The 22,275-nt window shown below is 35.5% G+C and overlaps 1 protein-coding gene across 1 annotated transcript in view; it reads left to right on the forward strand.

The window, feature by feature from the left end:
• Positions 1-22,275, forward strand: part of CYLC2 (cylicin 2) — a 160,270-nt gene that overhangs the window by 135,033 nt on the left and 2,962 nt on the right. Inside the window, exons 2-4 of the mRNA XM_055579748.1 lie at positions 17,130-17,340; positions 20,641-20,684; positions 21,996-22,117. Of these exons, the coding sequence (XP_055435723.1) occupies positions 17,130-17,340; positions 20,641-20,684; positions 21,996-22,117 (377 nt within the window). The remainder of the gene's footprint in view (positions 1-17,129; positions 17,341-20,640; positions 20,685-21,995; positions 22,118-22,275) is intronic.

The raw sequence follows: 22,275 nt of genomic DNA on the forward strand, positions 1-22,275 counted from the left end.
CAGCTTTAAGCCAACCTTTTCACTCTCCTCTTTCACTTTCATTAAGATGCTCTTTAGTTCTTCCTCACTTTCTGTCATAAAGGTGGTGTCATCTGCATATCTGAGGTTATTGATATTTCTCCCAGAAATCTTGATTCCAGTTTGTGCTTCTTCCAGCCCAGCCTTTCTCATGATGTACTCTGCATATAAGTTAAATAAGCAGGGTGACAATATACAGCTTTGATGTACTCCTTTTCCTATTTGGAATCAGTCACTTGTTCCATGTCCAGTTCTAACTGTTTCTTCCTGACCTGCATATAAGTTTCTCAAGAGGCAGGTCAGGTGGTCTGGGATTCCCGTCTATTGAAGAATTTTCCCAAGTTTATTGTGACCCACACAGTCAAAGGCTTTGGCATAGTCAATAAAGCAGAAATAGATGTTTTTCTGGAACTCTCTTGCTTTTTCAATGATCCAGCAGATGTTGGCAATTTGATCTCTGGTTCCTCTGCCTTTTCTAAAACCAGCTTGAACATGTGGAAGTTCACAGTTCACGTATTGCTGAAGCCTGGCTTGGAGAATTTTGAGCATTACTTTACTAGCATCTGAGATGAGTACAACTGTGCAAATAACTGATGATAAAGTTTCCCGACTGACTGCAGTCAAGGCATCCTCACCAGTTGCTGGTGCCCAGGAGTTGGGTGGTCTGTACTGTGACCCATTAAAAAAAAAAGAAAGAAAAGATCTTCATTACCCAGATAACCACAATGGTGTGGTCACTCACCTAGAACCAGACATCCTGGAATGTGAAGTCAAGTGGGCCTTTGGAAGCATCACTGTGAGTAAGGCTAGTGGAGGTGGTGGAATTCTAGTTGAGCTATTTCAAATCCTAGAAGAAGATCCTGTGAAAGTGCCATACTCAATATGCCAGCAAATTTGGAAGACTCAGCAGTGGCCATAGGACTGGAAAAAGGCAATTTTCATTCACATCCCAAGAAGAGCATTGCCAAAGAGTGTTCAAATCACTGTACAATTGCACTCATCCCACATGCTAGCAAAGTAATACTCAAAATTCTCTGAGCCAGGCTTCAACAGTATGTGGACCATGAACTTCCAGATGTTCAAGCTGGATTTAGAAAAGGCAGAGGAACCAGAGATCAAAGTGCCAACATCCTTTGGGTCATTGAAAAAGTCAGAGTTCCGGAAAAAAAGAAAGTCTGCTTTATTGACTATGCCAAAGCCTTTGATTGTGTTGATTACAACAAACTGTGGAAAATTCTTAAAGTTATAGGAGTACCAGATCACATGACTTGCCTCCTGAGAAATCTGTATGCAGGTCAAGAAGCAACAGTTAGAACTGGGAATGGAAGAACAGACTGGAATCCAAATTGGGAAAAGAGTATGTCAAGGCTGTATATTGTCACCCTGTTTATTTAACTTATATGCAGAGTACATCATATGAAATGCCAGGCTGGATGAAGAACAAACTGGAATTAGGATTGCCAAGAGAAATATCAATAACCTCCGATATACAGATGACACCACCCTTATGGCAGAAAGTGAAGAAGAACTCCAGAGCCTCTTGATGAAAGTGAAAGAGGAGACTGAAAAAGTTGGCTTAAAACTCAACATTCAGAAAACTAAAATCATGGCATCTGGTCCCATCATTTCATGGCAAATAGATGGGTAAACAGTGGAAACAGTGACAAACTTTATTTCCTTGGGCTCCAGAATCACTGCAGATGGTGATTGCAGCCATGAAATTAAAAGACGCTTACTCCTTGGAAGAAAAGCTATGAACAACCAAGACAGCATATTAAAAAGCAGAGACATTACTTTGCCAATAGAGACATTACTTTGCCTTCTCTGGCAAAGGTGTGGTGGCACCTTTGCCAACAAAGGTCTGTCTAGTCAAGGCTATGGTTTTTCCTGTGGTCATGTATGGATGTGAGAGTTGGATTGTGAAGAAAGCTGAGCACCGAAGAACTGATGCTTTTGAACTGTGGTGTTGGAGAAGACTCTTGCGAGTCCCTTGGACTGCAAGGAGATCCAACCAGTCCATTCTGAAGGAGATCAGCCCTGGGACTTCTTTGGAAGGAATGATGCTAAAGCTGAAACTCCAGTACTTTGGCCACCTCATGCAAAGAGTTGACTCATTGGAAAAGACTCTGATGCTGGGAGGAATTGGGGGCAGGAGGAGAAGGGGACGACAGAGGATGAGATGGCTGGATGGCATCACTGACTGGATGGACGTGAGTCTGAGTGAACTCTGGGAGTTGGTGATGGACAGGGAGGCCTTGCGTGCTGTGATTCATGGGGTTGCAAACAGTCGGAGACGACTGAGTGACTGAACTGAACTGAGGTTGGTCATAGCTTTTCTTCCAAGGAGAAACCATCCTTTAATTTCATGGCTGCAGTCACCATCTGCAGTCATTTTGGAGCCCCTAAAAATAAAGTCTCTTACTGTTTCCATTTTTTCCCATCTATTTGCAAAGAAGTGATTGGACCAGATGCCATGGTCTTAGTTTTATGAATGTTGAGCTTTAAGCCAACAGGGAGGCCTGGCGTGCTGCAATTCATGGGGTCACAAAGAGTCGGACATGACTGAGCGACTGAACTGAACTGAACTGAATGAAAACTTGAGATACTTGCACAATTACAGGGTCACTTTTTATAACAAACATACATGCTATTATACAAAATCACTTTGAATTCACTTAGTAATTTTATTTTTACTTTTGTGTGCCATTGTTTAGTGTCTGAAATCTTTTTTGCAACACAGAGGGAAATGACCAAATTGATAGTCCATCTATGGATGGATAGATAGATATACAAATCATACATATATAGATCTTTACAGGCATATACACATAAATAGGTGAATCACTGAAACCATCACAAGTTTGAAGAACCTGTTTTATTTCAGAACCACTTTTATGTATTAATATCTATATATCTATATATACATATTTTATGGGAAAAATTATGTGCCACATTTTCAATTAGCAACATTTTGCAAAATCTTAGAAAATAACTGTTAATATCCAGGACCAGTTAGCCTTACCTTTTTACTGTGTTATTTAAGAATTAACTAATATAAAAATTTTAGCCTACAAAATACTTACTGTGGGCTTAGAAATTCATACTTTTCTTACTAAATAAGCACTTTGCAGGAAAACATCAGCATTAATAGTGTTGAATTAGTGGATAGTAAAGCAATATATCCGGGGAAGGCAATGGCACCCCACTCCAGTACTCTTGCCTGGAAAATCCCATGGATGGAGGAGCCTGGTAGGCTGCAGTCCATGGGGTCGCGAAGAGTCGGACACGACTGAGCGACTTCACTTTCACTTTTCACTTTCATGCATTGGAGAAGGAAATGGCAACCCACTCCAGTGTTCTTGCCTGTAGAATCCCAGGGATGGGGGAGCCTAGTGGGCTGCCATCTATGGGGTCGCACAGAGTCAGACACAACTGAAGCGACTTAGCAGCAGTAGCAGCAGCAGCAAAGCAATATATCAAAGTCAGACATGACTTTGTGACTCAACAACAACATTCCAGCTGGTGTGTGGTGGCACCTCACTGTAGTTTTGATTTGCATTTCTGTAGTTATTAGCAATGATGATTTTTTTTTTTTTTTCTCATGTGGCTATTAGCTAGCTGTGTGTCTTCTTTGGATAAAAGTCTATTTAGGTCTTCTTTCCATTTTTCAACAGAGTCATTTATTTTTGTTGTTGTTGTTATTGAATTGTAGGAGCTGTGCTATATTTTGAAAATTAAGCACTTAGCAGTCACATCATTTACAATATATTCTCCCAGTTCATAGGCTGTCATTTTGTTTTGTTTATGGTTTGCTTTACTATGAAAAATCTTCTAAATTTAATCAGGTTTAATTTGTTTATTTTTGGTTTTATTTCTATTACTTTGGAAGACTAATCTAAGAAAACATTGGTACAATTTACGCCAGAGAATGTTTTGCCTATGTTCTCTTATAGGAGTTTTCATGTCTCGTGTTTAAGTCTTTAAGACATTTGAGTTTATTTTTGTGTATGGCTTGAGGGTCTGATGCTGAAGGTAATGAGGAGTTAAGGGGGACCCTCCTATACTGGTGGGGGTATTTAAACTGGTACAGTCACTATGGAAAAAAATATGGAGTTTCTTCAAAAAATTAAAAATGGAGTTACCATATGACCTAGCAATTCCATTCTTGAGCTTATATCCAGAAAAAACTATAATTCAAAAACATACACGCATCTTTATGTTCATAGCAACACTATTTACCATAGTCATAGCCAGGGCATAGAAGCAACCTAAATGTCCATCAACAGATAATGGATAAAGAAGTGACACACACACACACACACACACACATAATGGAACATAACTCAGCCATAAAAGAATAAAATAATGCCATTTGCAGTAACATGGATGAATCTAGAGCTTATCATACTTATCAAAGTGAGTCAGAAAGAGAAAGACAAATACTATATGATATCACTTATATAAGGAATCTAAAATATACCAGAAATGAACATATCTATGAAACATAAACAGAATCACAGACATGGAGAACAGACTTGTCATCACCAAGGGAGTGGGGAGTTGGGTAGGGAAGGATTGGGAGTTTGGGATTAGCAGATGCAAATTATTATGTATATGGAGAATAAAACAGTAAGGTCCCAACTGTATAGCACTAGGAAACTATCCAATATCCTGTGATAATCCATAATGTAAAAGAATGTGAATTACTTTCTTGTAGAGCAGAAATCAAAATAATTTTAATATTGATTCAAAAATTATATATATGTATATAATTTTGGGGGAAAGAAAGTCAGCTGAAATTCCCTGAGGAGCTAAATAATGGCAACATATGCAAATAATATTCTATGTAGTATTTTTATTCATATATATTAGTTGGATGGACTGGTAGGTAGAACTAAAATTTTCTAACTCAGCTCTATCAATAAGTTGATAATGTTAATAAGCACCTAGACTTCTTTAAGTCTTCCCTGGTGGCTCAGACAGTAAAGAAGCTGCCTGAGAGGTGGAAGACCTGGGTTCGATCCCTGGGTTGGGAAGATCCCTTAGAGGAGGGCACAGCAACCCACTCCAGTATTCTTGCCTGGGGAATCTGCATGGACAGAGGAGCCTTATGGACTGTAGTCCATAGGGTCGTAAAGAGTCTGACATGACTGAGCAGCTAAGCATAAGCCCAAGTCTTCTTTAAAAACTTGTATCCGTGAGCAACCAATAAGGTTACAAAAGTAAAAGGCAATGTAAGGTTATGCAAAGGATTTAACAAAAGACACATGAATGTCAGGGAAGTTAGGATTACAACCAAGCTTAACAGATGTTTAGATTCATACTTCTGTCATGTCACCCAATAAATTAACCCTTATGAAAAACTGCAACAATTTTTATTAAGATGTAAATCAATTGGTTATTTTAAAACCATTTAGTCAGTAAATGTTTATGAAAGTAAACACCAATAATAGACTGAGTAGTAGAAAACATAAAACACAAGTAAAAGTGGCTCCTTTTTGCCGGGGTCCAGCCCCGGCTGATCCAGGGTATTCGAAGCGGGGACGGCGTCGGCGACCTATTTATTTATTCATCAAAGATTTAAAGAGTAATAGAATGAGGATAGCTCAGTGAGGAAATTCAGTGGAGAAAAGCGGCTGAAATAAGGATAGCTCAGTAGGAAAATTCAGTGGAGAAAAGAAGCTGAGTGGCTTGGTTTATGCGGAAAATCAATATAACCCGTGACACCAGGTTAGCTCTGACCACGGAGGCCGCAGGCGCCCTCTCGAATAGCGGAAGGTGCCCCACCTTAGACACCTTCTCGAGTGGGTCTTAGAAGCCCAGGCAAATAAATGGTCGCAGAGGACATCCACGCTCCAGATGGACGCTCAGCCAGAAGTTAAAGAGAAGAATGACATGGGGAGACCAAGTTTCAGTGAACAAGGCCCGCACTTTATTTTCCAAAGTAGTTTTTATACCTTAAGGTATGCATAGAGGATAATGGGGGAAGGGGTAGAGTCATGCAGCAAGCCAGGCTTTCTTCCTGCAAACTTATCATATGCAAAAGTTCAGGTGATTGACATCATCTTCTGGCCCGGAGGCCTGTTAACATTTTAAGAAACTTATTTTTCTCTAAAGGTGATTATTCCAAAGTCAGGCGCCAGCCCTCCAAAAAGCATTGGACAAAGCTGCATTTTACATTTCTATACACCCATTATATCAATCAATACACTGCCAAGGACACAGTAGGTAAGGAGTATGGAGACTTAGCAGCAAACATTGGCCCAACAAGTGAAAAACCCTTCACCAATACAATTTCTAATCAATCTTTTAACTACTCAAAGGAATCTGTGTTTAGGCAGTTTAGAACATCTCCTGCCTCTCACAGTTGGGAGGCTCTGAACAATCACATGTGGCCGGAAAAACCCATTCAGGCAGGCTAGAGGATTTCCAAAGGAGTTTGTAGGTTGAAACACTGTCACATCCAAGAATTATTAACTGGAGCTGTAAGCTAACTCTTTTTTCAGAGAGAGGTAGTGGGAGACAGCCCCCCGTAAAGTCAGAGGTGTAGGTGAAAGCACAAAGCAGAAAGTAGGCAGACTCTGGTTTTGGGGGTAGATGCTCGAGAATTTCCAGGGGGACTCCTGAGGCTCGATCCCGCCTTTGCGTATGCCGAGCCTCCTTCCTCATGACCTTTGTCATGGGCGGAGTGCCTCACGCTGGCTCCCGGCAGTGATAGAATTCCAGTTGAGCTATTACAGATCCTCACTCAATATGCAATATGCCGGCTCCCAGCACCTTTTTTTTTTTTTTTTTTTTTCCTTTAACTCTCAGGGTTCTTGGCTCTTTATGATGTCACCACTCATCATCACTAATTTGAACTCACAATGCTTAAGTCCTGGAAAATCATAGGTGGGGGAAATGTCTGTACCAAGATTGTAAGTCCTCTTGTCAAATTTTATCTTTTAAAGTAACTGAAATGCTCTAGTTAACTTTACATTTATTCTCTTCAGTGTAAAGAGATGTTTGCTATATTATTTTATTCCAGTGACAGAGAGCATGTGTTTAGTAGACACTTATGTTCTCAAGCAGCATCATAAATTGTTTTGATCCAAGACTTAACTAGTTCATTCACTCAAGTAATATATATATATGACAATGGATAATTCTTTTTCAATGTGATTCTTCATTTTTTATTATATTGTATTTTGGATCATATAAAATGAAAGAATACATGATTGATATTCAGAGAACTATCATCTCCTTAGAGGCCATTTGGAAATTTATGGGAACATATTCTTTGTCACAGTGACTAAGGAATGTTACTGAAATTTAGGGGACATAGGTCAAGGGTGCGAAAACTTTGGCAGTAAGTGGCACAGCCCAACATAAAGAACAATTAAACACTAAATGTATTTCCTTGAGAAATATTGAGTGTGCAAAAGTACTTTGCAATTAGAAGCAGATTATCCAGACCTAGGATGATAATAGCATGCTTATCCTTAAATTATCTTGTGTTAAAATGAGCTAGAAAAATAAAACTTTTCAATTATTTAAAGCTTTTTCTTTTTTACTGTGAAGACATGGAACACAGGCAAAGGCATGTAACTCTGAAATATAAAGGAAAGTGCAATTGGGTTTTCTTTGGACACTACTGTTAAAGGAAAGATAAAACACAAATCTTGAAAATAAAACAGGCTTCTCTGTGCCTACCTCTTTATAATACAATCACTACTTTAAAGGAAAATCTTTGGCAAAATGTTTATAATTGTAATGACTGCTTTTTAGATGTTGGGTGACTTGCTGACTATTTCACAGTAATCTCTGCTCAGGTATACAGCATGACAGAATAACATTATATTGTAATTTCTTTAAAATGTTTCAGTGCAATAAAATACTTATGTTATTATTATCATGAGCATTGTGTAGCTTTCAAAGAATTTCACCATAATGGTTAAAAACTTTATTTTTGGTTTTAGTAATATTTTTATAATGTTGGTTTCTACTGTAATCCCCAAACACTTGTGCTATTATAGAATAAAAGTATGGTTCAATTCATAATCAAATAGCTTCATTTTTGGCCAATGACATACAAAAATCCTTAATAAAATTATCATATACCTTCTGTCTCAAGTGGCAAGTTCTCATTCTCATTTTGAAATGCAGAAAATAAATTTCTACTTTGTCGTTCCTTTGAATTTGTCTGGCAATGATAGGAACTTAATATTAGGCTTACATTTCTGTTCCATGACTACCAGCTTTGTCCCTGATAAATAAAATTCTCCTCATTGAGCTCACTATGCCTTCCTCCCATTTATTCTTCTTTAGTATCTTTATTCATCCGAACCTGAAGAGTTTTACCTCATCTTGCTTTCGCCTCTAATGCAGGTTTTGTCAGTCAACTCTACCCTTCCATTACTAATTTTAAGTCTATATAGGACATATGAAGGAAGTGGAGAGGTTTTCCCCAAAATTTGGCATTACATATGGTATCTAAAAATCTGAACTTCAAAAACTTCCAGCGTTAGCTTCCACATCTCATATCCATTGTGCATTTTATCTTTCTCTTCTATACATTGCATTAATAAGTTCTTTCTTACTCTCTTGGCCTAGAGATTCACCTTGATATATAGAACAGGGTTTACCAACCTTGGTACAGTTGACATTTTAGGAGGGATAACTCTTTTTTTGGAGTTGCAGATGGGGTAGGGGGGTGCAGGGAGGACTGGAAGTCCTGTGTATTGTAAGATGTGTAGCAGTATTCTTACCCACTAGATGTCAGTATCAGCAAGTGTGTGTGTGTGCGCGCGTGTGCGCGCGTGTGCGCGCGCACTAAGAGCCATCCCTCACCAAGAAAATCCCATGTGGCTCTTGACATTTGCCCTTATTTAGAGACACCTCTGCAAATACAAGATTGACTCAGGCCCCTGCCAGTCCCGGGAAAACTTTTTGCTAAGTCTTCTGTGCCCTTATTTACTATGCAATTGATACAGAACCCCAAAATCCAAAACCTGTTGACTGGATATATTGGGATATTCACACATAAAGGCTGTCTATGGGCATTTCAAATGGAACTGCAGGCACCAAGATATGGAAGCAATGTAAATATCCATCAACAGATGAATGGATAAAGATGATATATATGCCACATTTCTGTCACATATGATTTTTTGTGACCCAGTGGACTATAGCCTGCCAGGCTCCTCTGTCCCTGAAATTTTCTAGGCAAGAATACTGGAGTGGGTTGCTATTTCCTACTCCAAGGGATCTTCCTGATCCAGAGATCAAACCTGTGTCGCTTGTGTCTCCTCAATTGGCAGGCAGATTCTTTACCACTGTCGTGGTACTTGGTAAGCCACTATATATATATGTACATATTATTATACATAAGGAGAAGGAAATGGTGAAGAACTCCAGTGTTCTTGCCTGGAGAATCCCACAGACAGGGGAGCCTGGTGGACTATAGTCCATGGGCTGCAAAGAATCAGACACAACTGAGCACATGTCTGACTCGTGCTCATTTATATATTTATGTATATACACACATATATGTATTTCATATATATATATATGAAATAGAATATGGCTCAGCCATAAAAAAGGAATGAAATTGTGCTACTCTAACAAAATAGATGGACTTGAAGAATGTTTTATTAAGTAAAATAAGTTAAAGAAAGAAAAATACTGCATGATATCACACATAGAACCTAAAAAAAATAAAACAAACTAGTGAATATAACAAACAAGAAACAGAAATACAGAAGATAAACCTGTGGCTACCAGTGGGGACAGGGAAGTGAGGAGGGGCAATAAAGAGGGAGGCAATAAGAGTTGCACGAACTAGTATAAATAAGCTACAATGATATACTGTAAAATATAGTGAATATAGCCAATATTTTATAATAAGTGTAAATGGAAATGGAATATAACCTTTAAAATTGTACATCTACTATAACATAAAAAGACTTCAATAAAATGAAATTGGAGGCAATATCCCATTATTGAGAGTCCTTACCCTATGAATTTATTATTCATTTTTATAATTATTTCCAAACAGAGATACTATTAAAGGAAAAAGTAAAAGCAGGTGTATTTTGTTCTTATATTAAGTTTCCAGACCAAAACTAAATCCTACAAACTTGGTTGAATGTGTAACCCTTTAATAAAGTACAATTTCCAGTGGTAATATAAAAACAGAGTTTTCTCTTAACATATGATCTCTTCATATCTCCTAGTTTGGGATCTCAACCTTTTATTCAGGAAAATCTAAAGCTAGCTTCCCTTTGTTAAGTCCTGAACATATTATATTCCCTAATGCTGACAATGTCTATCTTCTTCACATAAAAAAGCTTCACAGATACTCAAACTTTTTTCTAACAATTAGATATGTGGATTGGAAGTAAAGATCAATTTGTGGCTTCTGTGTTCCATTTAATCTTAGTTAAGATGAAGTATTAGTTACTCTGTATGTATGTATAATACATCGTGTGTGTGTGTGTGAGTGAGTGAGTGTGCATACACGTGCACTAAGTTGCTTCAGTTGTATCCAACTCTTTGTGACCCTATGGAGGACTCTACCAGGCTTCTCTGTCCATGGGGATTCTCCAGGCAAGAATACTGGAGTGGGTTGCCATACTCTCCTCCAGGAGATCTTCCCTACCCTGAGATGGAACTTGCACCTCCCGCATTATAGGTGGATTGTTTACTGTCCGAGCAACCAGGGAAGCCCAAAGACCTTAATATATATATATTCAAAGACCTTAATTCAAACACTAATCGTTTCACAAAATAACAGCCTTTTGACTTAAATATCATGTTTCATCTTTGTAAAGTAATTAAATTAGACCATTTCCAAACTTTTGAGGGACCTCTTTAAAGAAGGATAGAAATAAATTTATAGTCACATAAAAATGGTTTTTAAATAAAACCTATTAAAACATATACTGGCAGTTTGTGGTTGTTTTTTTTTTTTTTCATAAGAAACTTCAAAAATTAAATATGAATACATCCTGGTCTAAACAAATTTCTTGACTGTTACAGAGAGGCAAGGAGAGAGATTCGATTACTAGCAGAACCAGACTTAGGGTAACTACTGAGTCCTAAAATAGTTAATTGATTTAACTGCTTATGATGTGTGTACATTTACATAGTGAGTGAGAACTATGATATTTGGATCATTGCTATTTTCAGGTCCTATAAATTCTCTTCAGTAAAAACAAAATTAAATGCATTGAATTGTCATTAACCCTAACCTAGCCAACCTTAAGAAACAGGAATTTCAACCATATCATTAAGTTACATTTTGCCAGTTTATACTCAGTCCATTCCTCCCCTCTTCATAAATGGCTGCTAAGTTATCATTGAAAATCTTTCCTATTCCTGAAAATCATACAAATTAAATCATAACATATATACACTTTAATTTTTGGCTTCTGGAATTTTTTTTTCTTTCAGTATAGCATTTTTTTGAATCATCCATGTTGCCATGTTGCATACACTAGTAATTCATTCCTCTACATTGCTGAGTAGTATTCCATTACATGGATATACTGTATTTAGTTTACCCATTCCCCAATTGATTGCTTTAGTTTTTGATTATTATGGGGTACTTCAGTTTTGGGTTCTTATGAATAAAGCTGCTATAAATATTTTCCCCAAGTTTTTGGTAGAATTCTCTTGGGTAAGCTACTAGTGAAAATACTGAACCATAAAACATGTGTATGCTTAACTTTATTTTAAAATATCAAATTACATTCAAAATTGATAGTACTATTTGTATATCCATCATTGATGATGAACATGTCAGATGCTCTATATTGTAGCTGATGACTGGTGTCATTAATCCTTAAAACTTTAGTTATTCTAGTGGGTTGAAATGGTTCTTTTATTTTTAATCAGAGAAAAAGGTTCTTTTATTTCTAATCAGAGAAATATATATTTTTACATGTATAATTTTTTCCTTTTCATCTTTCATTTCCCAGAGGATTTATTTATTTATTTTTTGGTTTCTTTACATAGGTCCATATATTTCAATAAAATTGTTTTAAAATAATTTATTACAAGTTATATTCTATTGTTTCTTTAAATGTAAATTCTTTTATAATTATAAATATATAATTAATTTATATAATTAGAGCTTATATGATCTTATTACATTCACTAAATATCTCTAAATAATTATATTTTAGCTGTCATTCAATATAGTATTTACTCAATCTTGCGCTCTGTGAATAAAGACCATTTTGCTTCCTGTCCAGTCTTATGTTTTTAGTGCCTTATAGAACAAAACAGGGTCTAGGTTACAATGCAGGAATGAAGTGAATATCCATAACTTGTTTACAGATTTTAGAGGAAAGACAGTCAATATTCCACCATTAATTTAATTTTAATAGTAAGTATGGTCTAGACTCATTTATCAATTTGAGGAAGATGTGTTCTGTTTTTTGTTTTCTCAGACTCTTTAATCATGAATGAATGTTACTTTTTTTCAAAACTTCTAAATATTTTGAGATGATCAAGAGGATTTTCTTATATTTTTTGAGGTAATTACATTGATTAATTCATATACCTTAAACTAACATATTTACATTCGAGAGAGTATACCTCAATGATCATGATGTATTAGACTTTATGTATATTACATATTGTTCAGCAAGAATAAGAAATCGTTAAGGAATTTTGTCTGTAATAATGCATAGTATTAGTCTATAATATACATTTCTAGTAATGTTCTTGAGACATTTTGATGACTGTTCTTTATATCAGTCTCAAGAATGGGTATAAACCTTTGCTCCTTCTTGTTTCTGAAAAAATTGTGTAGAGTTAGTATTTTTGCCTTAAGTTTTAAATTTGATTTATCAATAAAATGCTATGAGCCTGGGCTTTGCTTTCTGGGAAGCTTTAAGATAATAGATGAAATTTATTTAATAGTTATTGGACTATTCACCATTTTATTTTTTCATTGAGTGTCAGTACTGGTAAACAATCCTGGAGAAGGGAACTCACTCCAGTATCCTTGCCTGGAAAATTTTATGGATAGAGGAGCCTGGTGGGCTATAGTCCATGGGGTCGCAAAGTGTTGGACATGGCTGAGAGACTAACATACTTATTGGTAAATAAACAAATTTTACAAGGAGCTCATCTATTTCACATAAGTTGTTCAATTTACTGTAATAAAATTATTACTGATATAGCTCATTATCCTTAAAAATATATATAATTATAAAACCTTCATCTGTCCTGATACTGGTAATCTGTGTATTCTCTCTCTTTTTCTAATCAATCTTCTTAAAAGTCAATATATTTTAATAACCTTTTCAAAAAGCAAACATTGGATTTTTATATTTGCTCTAATTTTTTAAAATTATCATTTTATATTGGAATATAGCTGATTTGCAGGTTTCAGGCGTACAACAAAGTAACTCAGTTATACATATACATGAACCAACTCTTTTTCAAATACTTTTCCCATTGAGGTTATTTCAGAATATTGATCAAGGTTTCTCGTGCTATAGTGTAGGTCCCTGTTTGTTATCTACTTTTAAATACAGTAGTATGTATATGGCAACCCAGGAACCCAATTTATTCATCCCCCTACTAAAGTGTGTTTTTAAGTCTGTGAGTTCCTTTCTGCTTTGTAAATAAGTTCATTTGTATCTTTTTATTAAGATTCCACATATAAGTAATTATGTTTATCATTATCTAACATACTTAATATGATAATATCCAGGTCCATCCATGTTGTTAACAAATGGCATTATTTCATTCTTTTTAATGACTAATATTCCATTGTATATGTGTACCATATCTTTTTTATCCATTCCTTCATCAATTGACATTTAGGCTGCTTCCATGTCTTGCTTATTGTAAACAATGCTGCAATAAACAATGGGGTGCATGTACACTTCGAAACCATGTTTTCCTTCAGATATATGCCCTGGAGTGGGATTGTGGAATCATATGATAGCTTTATTTTTAGTTTGTTTCAGGAACCTTTATACTGTTCTCCATACTGGCTATACCAATTAACATTTCCACCAACAGTGTAGGTGGGTTCCTTTTTTGCCACATTCTCTCCAGCATTTATTGTTTGTAGACTTTTTGATGATGGCCATTCTGACTGCTATGAGGTGATCTCATTTGTAGTTATCACTTGCATTTATCTAATAATTAGTGAAGGTGAGTATCTTTCCACGTGTCTTTTGGACATTTCTATGTCTTCTTTAGATAAATGTCTATTTAGGTCTTCTGCTCACTTTTAGATTGGGTTATTCATTCTTTTGGCATTGAGCTGAGTGAGCTGTTTGTAAATTTTGGAGATTAATGGCTTCTTGGATGCATTGTTCGCAAATATTTTCTCCTATTCTGTAGATTTTCTTTTCTTTTTGTTTATGGTTTCTTTTGCTGTGAAAAATATTTGAGCATAATTAGGTCACATTTGTTTATTTTTATTTCCATTATTCTAGGAGATGGACCAAAAATATATTGCTGCAATTTATGTCAAAAAGCATTGTAATATACTGTGGACTTATGTTTTCTTCTAAGAGTTTTATAATATCCAGTCTCAGATTTAGGTCTTTAATCCATTCTGAGTTTGTTCATGTGTATGGTGTGATCAGATGTTTTAATTTCATTTTTTTACATGTAGCAGTCCAGTTCTCCCAGAATCATTTATTGAAAAGACTGTGTCTTCTCCATTGCATATTCTTGGTTCTTCATCACAGATTAGAGGAAATGCTTTCAACTTTTCAACATTGAGTATGATGTTAATTGGAGTTCTGAAATATGTAGACTTTATTATGTTTTTTTTTTAATTTTAAATTTTATTTTATTTTTAAACTTTTCAAAATTGTATTAGTTTTGCCAAATATCAAAATTAATCTGCCACAGGTATACATGTGTTCCCCATCCTGAACCCTCCTCCCTCCTCCCTCCCCATACCATCCCTCTGGGTCATCCCAGTGCACTAGCCCCAAGCACCCAGTATCGTGCATCGAACCCGGTCTGGCAACTCGTTTCATACAAGATATTCTACATGTTTCAATGCCATTCTCCCAAATCTTCCCACCCTCTCCCTCTCCAACAGAGTCCATAAGACTGTTCTATACATCAGTGTCTCTTTTGCTGTCTCATACACAGGGTTATTGTTACCATATTGTTACTTTCTAAATTCCATATATATGTGTTAGTATACTGTATTGGTGTTTTTCTTTCTGGTTTAATTCACTCTGTATAATAAGCTCCAGTTTCATCCACCTCATTAGAACTGATTCAAATGTATTCTTTTTAATGGCTGAGTAATACTCCATTGTGTATATGTACCACAGCTTTCTTATCCATTCATCTGTTGATGGACATCTAGGTTGCTTCCAAATAGCCTTTATTATGTTGAGGCATGTGCCCTCATTGCCCACTTTCTGGAGAGTTTTTATCATAAATGCTTGTTGAATTTGATCAAAAGCTTTTTATCATCTATTGAGATAATCATATGGTTTTTAGTCTTCAATGTGTTATTGTGATGTAACACACTAATTGATTTGTGGATATAGAAAACTGCTTGTATTCTTGGGATAAATCCTACTTAATAAGTGGTGTATGTCCTTTAAGCAGAGACATTACTTCGCCAACAAAGGTCCATCTAGTCAAGTCTATGGTTGATCCAGTGGTCATGTATGGATGTGAGAGTTGGACTGTGAAGAAAGCTGAACACCAAAAAATTGATGCTTTTGAACTGCAGTGTTGGAGAAGACTCTTGAGAGTCCCTTGGATTGCAAGGAGATCCAACCAATCCATTCTAAAGGACATCAGCCCTGGGTGTTCTTTGGAAGGAATGATGCTAAAGCTGAAACTCCAGTACTTTGGCCACCTCATGCGAAGAGTTGACTCATTGGAAAAGACTCTGATGCTGGGAGGGATTGGGGGCAGGAAGAGAAGGGGACGACAGAGGATGAGATGGCTGGATGGCATCACCAACTCGATGGAAGTGAGTTTGAGTGAACTCCGGAAGTTGAAGATGGACAGGGAGGCCTGGGGTGCTGCAATTTATGGGGTCGCAAAGAGTTGGACATGACTGAGTGACTGAACTGAACTGAACTGATGATCCTTTAATGTACTGAAGGGATTTCATTTGCTAGTATTTTGTTGAGAATTTTTGCATCTATATTCATCAGTTTATTGGCCTGTAATTTTCTATTTTTTGTGGTGTCTTTGGTTTTGGCATCATGGTGATGGTGGCCTCATTGAATGAATTTTGGAATGTTCCTTCCTCTGTGTGTTTTTTTTTTTTTTTGAATAGTTTCAGAAGGATGGTTTCTCTGGTGACTCAGTGGCAAAGAATCCACCTGCCAATGCAGGTGATAGGGGTTCAATCCCTGGGTCAGAAAGATCTCCTGAAGAAGGAAATGACAACCCACCAACTCTTCTCTAAACATTTGAGAGACTTGGCCTGTGAAACCATCTGGTCCCAGACTTTTGTTTGTTGGGAATTTATAAATCACAGTTTCAAATTCAGTACTTGTGATTGGTCTGTTCATATTTTCTATTTCTTCCTAGTTCAGTCTTGGGAGATTGTAATTGTCTAAGAATTTGTCCATTTCTTCTAGTTTGTCCATTTTATTGGTATATAATGCCATGAGTAGTCTATTATGATATTTTGTATTTCTTTAATGTCAGCTCTAACTTCTTTTTCATTTGCTATTTTATTGATTTGGGCCCTCTTCCTTTTTCTCTTGATGAGTCTCACTAACAGTTTATCAATTTTGTTTATCTTTTCAAAAAACCAGCTTTTAGCTTCATTAATGTTATATATTGTATTTTCATCTCTATTTCATTTATTTATCCTGTTATCTTTATGATTTTTGTCCTACTAATTTTGGGTTTAGTTACTTCTTTAGTTACTTTAGGGTAAGATTGGGTTGTTTATTAGAGATTTTTCTTGTTGCCTCATGTAAGATTGTATTGCTATAAACTTTCCTCTGAGAACTGCTTTTGCTCTGTCTCCTAGGTTTTGAATTGTGATGCTCTCATTGTCATTTGTCTCTAGGAATTTTTTAATTTTCTCTTTGATTTTTTCAATGATCAATTGATTGTTTAGTAGCAGTTTTTTTTAGTCTCTACATGTTTATGTTTTTTAGGCTTTTTAAAAAAATTGATTACTAATGTCATAGACTTGTGGTCAGAAAATATGCTTGATTTCAACTTTCTTAAATTAATCAAGGCTCATTTTGACAGCCAGAATATGATCAATCCTGAGGAATGTTCCATGTACATTGGGAAAAAAATGCATTCTTCTGCTTATGATGGAATGTTCTACAAATATCAATTAAGTTCCCCTGTAAGTATCAAGTAACTATGTGAACACTTTTTTCAAATCCTAAAAGTAAATTCTAAAAGTACAGGAGGCAGTGATCAAGTGCATCCCCAAGAAAAAGAAAGCAAAAATTCAAAATGGTTGTCTGAGGAGGCCTTGCAAATAGCTAAGAAAAGAAGGGAAGCAAAAGGCAAAGGAGAAAAGCAAAAATACACCATCTGCATGCAGAGTTCCAAAGAATAGCAAGGAGAAATAAGAAAGCCTTCCTCAGTGATCAGTACAAAGAAATAGAGGAGAACAATAGAATGGGAAAGACTAGAGATCTCTTCAAAAATTAGACACACTAAGGGAACATTTCATGCAAAGATGGGCTCAATAAAAGAGAGAAACAGTATGGACCTAACAGAAGCAGAAGATATTAAGAGGTGGCAAGAATACAAAGAAGAACTATACAAAAAAGATCTTAATGACCCAGATAACAATGATGGTGTGATCACTCACCTAGATCCAGACATCCTGGAGTGCAAAGTCAAGTGGGCTTTAGGAAGCATCACTATGAACAAAGTTAGTGGAAGTAATGGAATTCCAGCTGAGTTATTTCAAATCCTAATTTCAAATCCTGATGTGGTGAAAGTGCTGCACTCAATATACCAGCAAATTTGGAAAACTCAGCAGTGGCCAGAGGACTGGAAAATGTCAGTTTTCATTCCAGTCCCAAATAAAGGCAATGCCAAGGACTGTTCAAACTACTGCACAATTGCATCCATCTCACATGCTAGCAAAGTAATGCTCAAAATTCTCCAAGCCAGACTTCAACAATACATGAACCATGAACTTCCAGATGTTCAAGCTGGATTAGAAAGACAGAGGAAGCACATATTAAATTGCCAACATCTGTTGGATTATAGAAAAAGCAAGATAATTTCAGAAAAACATCTATTTCTGCTTCATTGACTACACTAAAGCTTTTAACTGTGTGGATCACAGCAAACTGTGGGAAATTCTTCAAGAGATGGGAATACCAGACCACCTTACCTGCCTCATGTGAAAACTGTATGCAGGTCAAGAAGCAACAGTTAGAACTGGACACTGAACAACAGGACTGGTTCCACATTGGGAAAGGAGTACGTCAAGACTGTATATTGTCACCCTGCTTATTTAACTTATATGCAGAGTACATCATGTGAAATTCTGGGCTGGAGGAAGCCCAAGCTGGTATCAAGATTGCTGGGAGAAATATCAATAACCTCAAATACACAGATGACATCACCCTTATGGCAGAAAGCAAAGAGGAACTAAAGAGCCTTTTGATGAAAGTGAAAGAAGAGTGTGAAAAATCTGGCTTAAAATTCAACATTCAAAAAACAAAGATAATGGCATCCAGTCCCATCATTTCATGGCAAGTAGATGGGGAAACAATGGAAACAGTGACAGACTTTTTTTTCTTGTGCTCCAAAAATTTTCAGATGGTGACTGCAGCCATGAAATTAAAAGACACTTGTTCCTTGAAAGAAAAGCTATTTCCAACCTAGACAGCATATTAACAAGAAGAGACATTACTTTGCCAGCAAGGTCCGTGTAGCCAGTAGTCATGTATGGATGTGAGAGTTGTACCATAAAGAAGGCTGAGAGCTGAATAATTGATTCTTTTGAATTGTATTGTTGGAAAAGATTTCAGAGTCCCTTGGAGTGCAAGGAGATCAATCCAGTCCATCCTAAAGGAAATCAGTCCTGAATATTCATTGGAAGGACTGATGCTGAAACTGAAGTTCCAATACTTTGGACACCTGAGAGAAGATGTGACTCATTAGAAAAGACCTTGATGCTGGGAAAGACTGAAGGCAGGAGGATAAGTGGACAACAGAGGATGAGATGGTTAGATGGCATCACTGACTAAATAGACATGAGTTTGAGCAAGCTGGGAATTGGTGATGGAAAGAGAAGCCTGGCATGTTGGAGTCAATGGGGTCACAAAGAGTTGGACACGACTGAGCAACTGAACTGATGAGTTCAAATCCTTGTTGTTCAAGGGTCAACTGTAATTTTGTTATTGACTTTTAATTCAATTGCTTTATGATCAAAGAATATTCCTCAGAGATTACATACAATTTCATGGACCATGCTTATGTACCACTTTAAAATCTCATATATAATAATGTGTTTTCTGTTTCAGAGCACTTAGAGAAAAAAAGTTTATAACCATGATTGAAAATAAAAAAATTTCACCAGTATATAAATGTACATTGGCAAGATCTAAGCCTAGAAATTTAGATATAGTAGGACAAGTAATTTTAATACACATCCCCAGTCAAGAAATACTAGGTCAGATAACTTAATAGTCAATACATCTTAAATTTTATTCAATTAATTCATTCAAATTTTTGTAGAGTGGCAAACGTGTGCCAGGTTTTCTGCTGGGAACTAAAATTTTAATGAAGCTTCCAAGATACTTTTTTTTTTTTTACTATATTTTATTAGTATTATTTATGCAATGTCAAAAAAGTAAAATGCTTTGTGGGCATGTGTGTTTTTAGGTGTATGCATATGTGTGTTTGTGTGTGTGTGTGTTTGTGTGTGTGTAAAACTGAAACTCATGATCATCAGTGACTTTATTTTTGTAATATAATGGGCTAATATATAAATATATTCCTTTAACAGATCTTATTATGTGCCTTAGTTAAAATAAGAATTAGATGTAAAATGTTTCTTTGTGAGCATAAACGTGCTTATACTGCTAAGACAAACAGAAACTACTTTATAACACCAGTTATATATATATATATATATATATATATATATATAATTATCTTGAAAGCATCAAAATCCATATCAATAATTGTGGTAACCACTGACCAACACACACACACACACACACACATGCATCTCATGGAAAAACATGTTTGCCATTTATTAATTTGGATTTGGTTAAATTCTGAGATTATTTTGAGGATCTGGCCTTACCTAGGCATAGTCTTTTTAAGACTATATCTTATAATTCTTACAATGTCTTACAGTTCAATTTTAAGAGTCTTTGGAACACAAAGTGGGGAAAATTTCACTCATGGTTTCACATTAAAAATAAATCATAAATGTCAATATTTAAGATATGTCAATTGAGTTTTTTCTGAAAAATCTTTACCCACCTTATTTTAATTATGTTGAAGTTTGTGCTACTGCTCTCCATTTTTCTGTGTTGAAGTAATCTTACATAATAAACAGATCTAAGAATGCAAAATATTTCTCTAGCTTGCAGTGGCAAGTGTTTATGTGTAATAATGATCATTAAATAGAGTGATTTTATATAAATTGATTAAAACTTTTCCCTCTTATTTCAGTAGCCAAAAAATAAACTTTGGAGAATATGATAATTACGTTCCAGGTAAGAAAGAGTTCATTTAAAAAAAAATGTATAAGTAATTTTAGGGGTAAGTGATAAAACAACAGCTGTTAAGGAGCATTATTAAAAATCAACTTTTAATTTTTCAAGCACTTTTATGATGGGTTCAGTAAATACCTTCTAAAGATATTTTGTCTTTAATTCAAAGAAAATTAAGTAAATATGTTTAGCAACATAAAGGACATATTTACATGTTAGAACTCAAAACAATCAGAAAATCTTACATGAGAGGCAGTGTAAAGAATGGATAAACAACTTTTCATCTGTGTCAGAAATGTCTTCTGCTACATTCCTGATACTCTGTACCACACTTATAACTGACAAAGAATTCATTACTTGACAAGGCCAATCAATCTGATGTTGAAGTGTAAGTAAGTGTTAGCTGCTTAATCGTGCCTGACTCTTTGCAACCCCATGGACTGCAGCCCACCAGGCTTCTCTGTCCATGAGATTTTCCAGGCAAAGATACTGGAGTGGGTTGCCATTTCCTTCTTCTTCTCTTATATCAAGTAATCAATTTTAACTCATATATTGAACTTAAACACATCTTTCATTTTGCATATTTTCTCATTGATCCTGATTCTGTCTTTAGAATGACAAGTCTCATATATAGCATGTTTTGTACATATTTAAATTGAGTGAACATATCTCTTTCACTGGTCTCACTGGTAACCTTAATGTTTTTAACTGTTTATATTATAGTTTCTATGTAACTCAACCATCATAATCATAATTCTGTAGGTACTCCTTATCAATTTTCTTCATTAGTATATCACTTATAATAGTGCAGTTCTTGGGCATATAACATTTATCCTTGTAGCTTAGAAAATGATTAATAATTAAGAGAATCTTAGACTCAATCATATATTTACTGATTATTTTAAACAAGAAATGTGCTAAGTGCTTTGGAAGTTACAGAAGTAGTTACCACATCTTCTGTTCTCAGCAGAATTGTATTCCAACCAAAAGAGTATTAAAAAAAAAAAAATCTAGAATGGAGAGATAGAAGGATTAAGAGGAAACAGTAAAACTGCTTCTTTCTATTTACATGACAGACTATATTAGTTTCACAGTGACTATATAGCTAACCATAAAGCTGGTCAAAATTTAAAAATGATCAAATTTAATTTCCTCATATTAATAATAAAATTTTTCAAATATTACCAAATGCATGAAACCATAATTTGAATCATTTATTTATTCATTTACATATAATTACCTTACTGCCATTTTATACCTGATAAAATTCTATTTACTCTGAGATGTATGCTTATTTTTTGTTTTTTATTTCAGTCAGTGAATTAAGCAAAAAATCATGGAATCAGCAACATTTTGCCCTGGTATTTCCCAAACCACCAAGGCCAGGAAAAAAAAGGAGATCAAAACCTTCCCTACTACAAGAAAATACAAGTCCTGTGAGTATTGAAAAAGTTATATAATATTACTCATAACAATCTTCAAATTATGAATATTTTAAATATGTTATAGATCAGTGTTGACCAATGGAATTTCCGTGACGATGGAAGTATTTTATATCTTTACATTCTAATTCCAATATTGCTACTGAACACTT

This window comes from Bubalus kerabau, chromosome 4 (genome assembly GCF_029407905.1).
Source record: "Bubalus kerabau isolate K-KA32 ecotype Philippines breed swamp buffalo chromosome 4, PCC_UOA_SB_1v2, whole genome shotgun sequence".
In the NCBI taxonomy this organism is placed as follows: domain Eukaryota; kingdom Metazoa; phylum Chordata; class Mammalia; order Artiodactyla; family Bovidae; genus Bubalus; species Bubalus kerabau.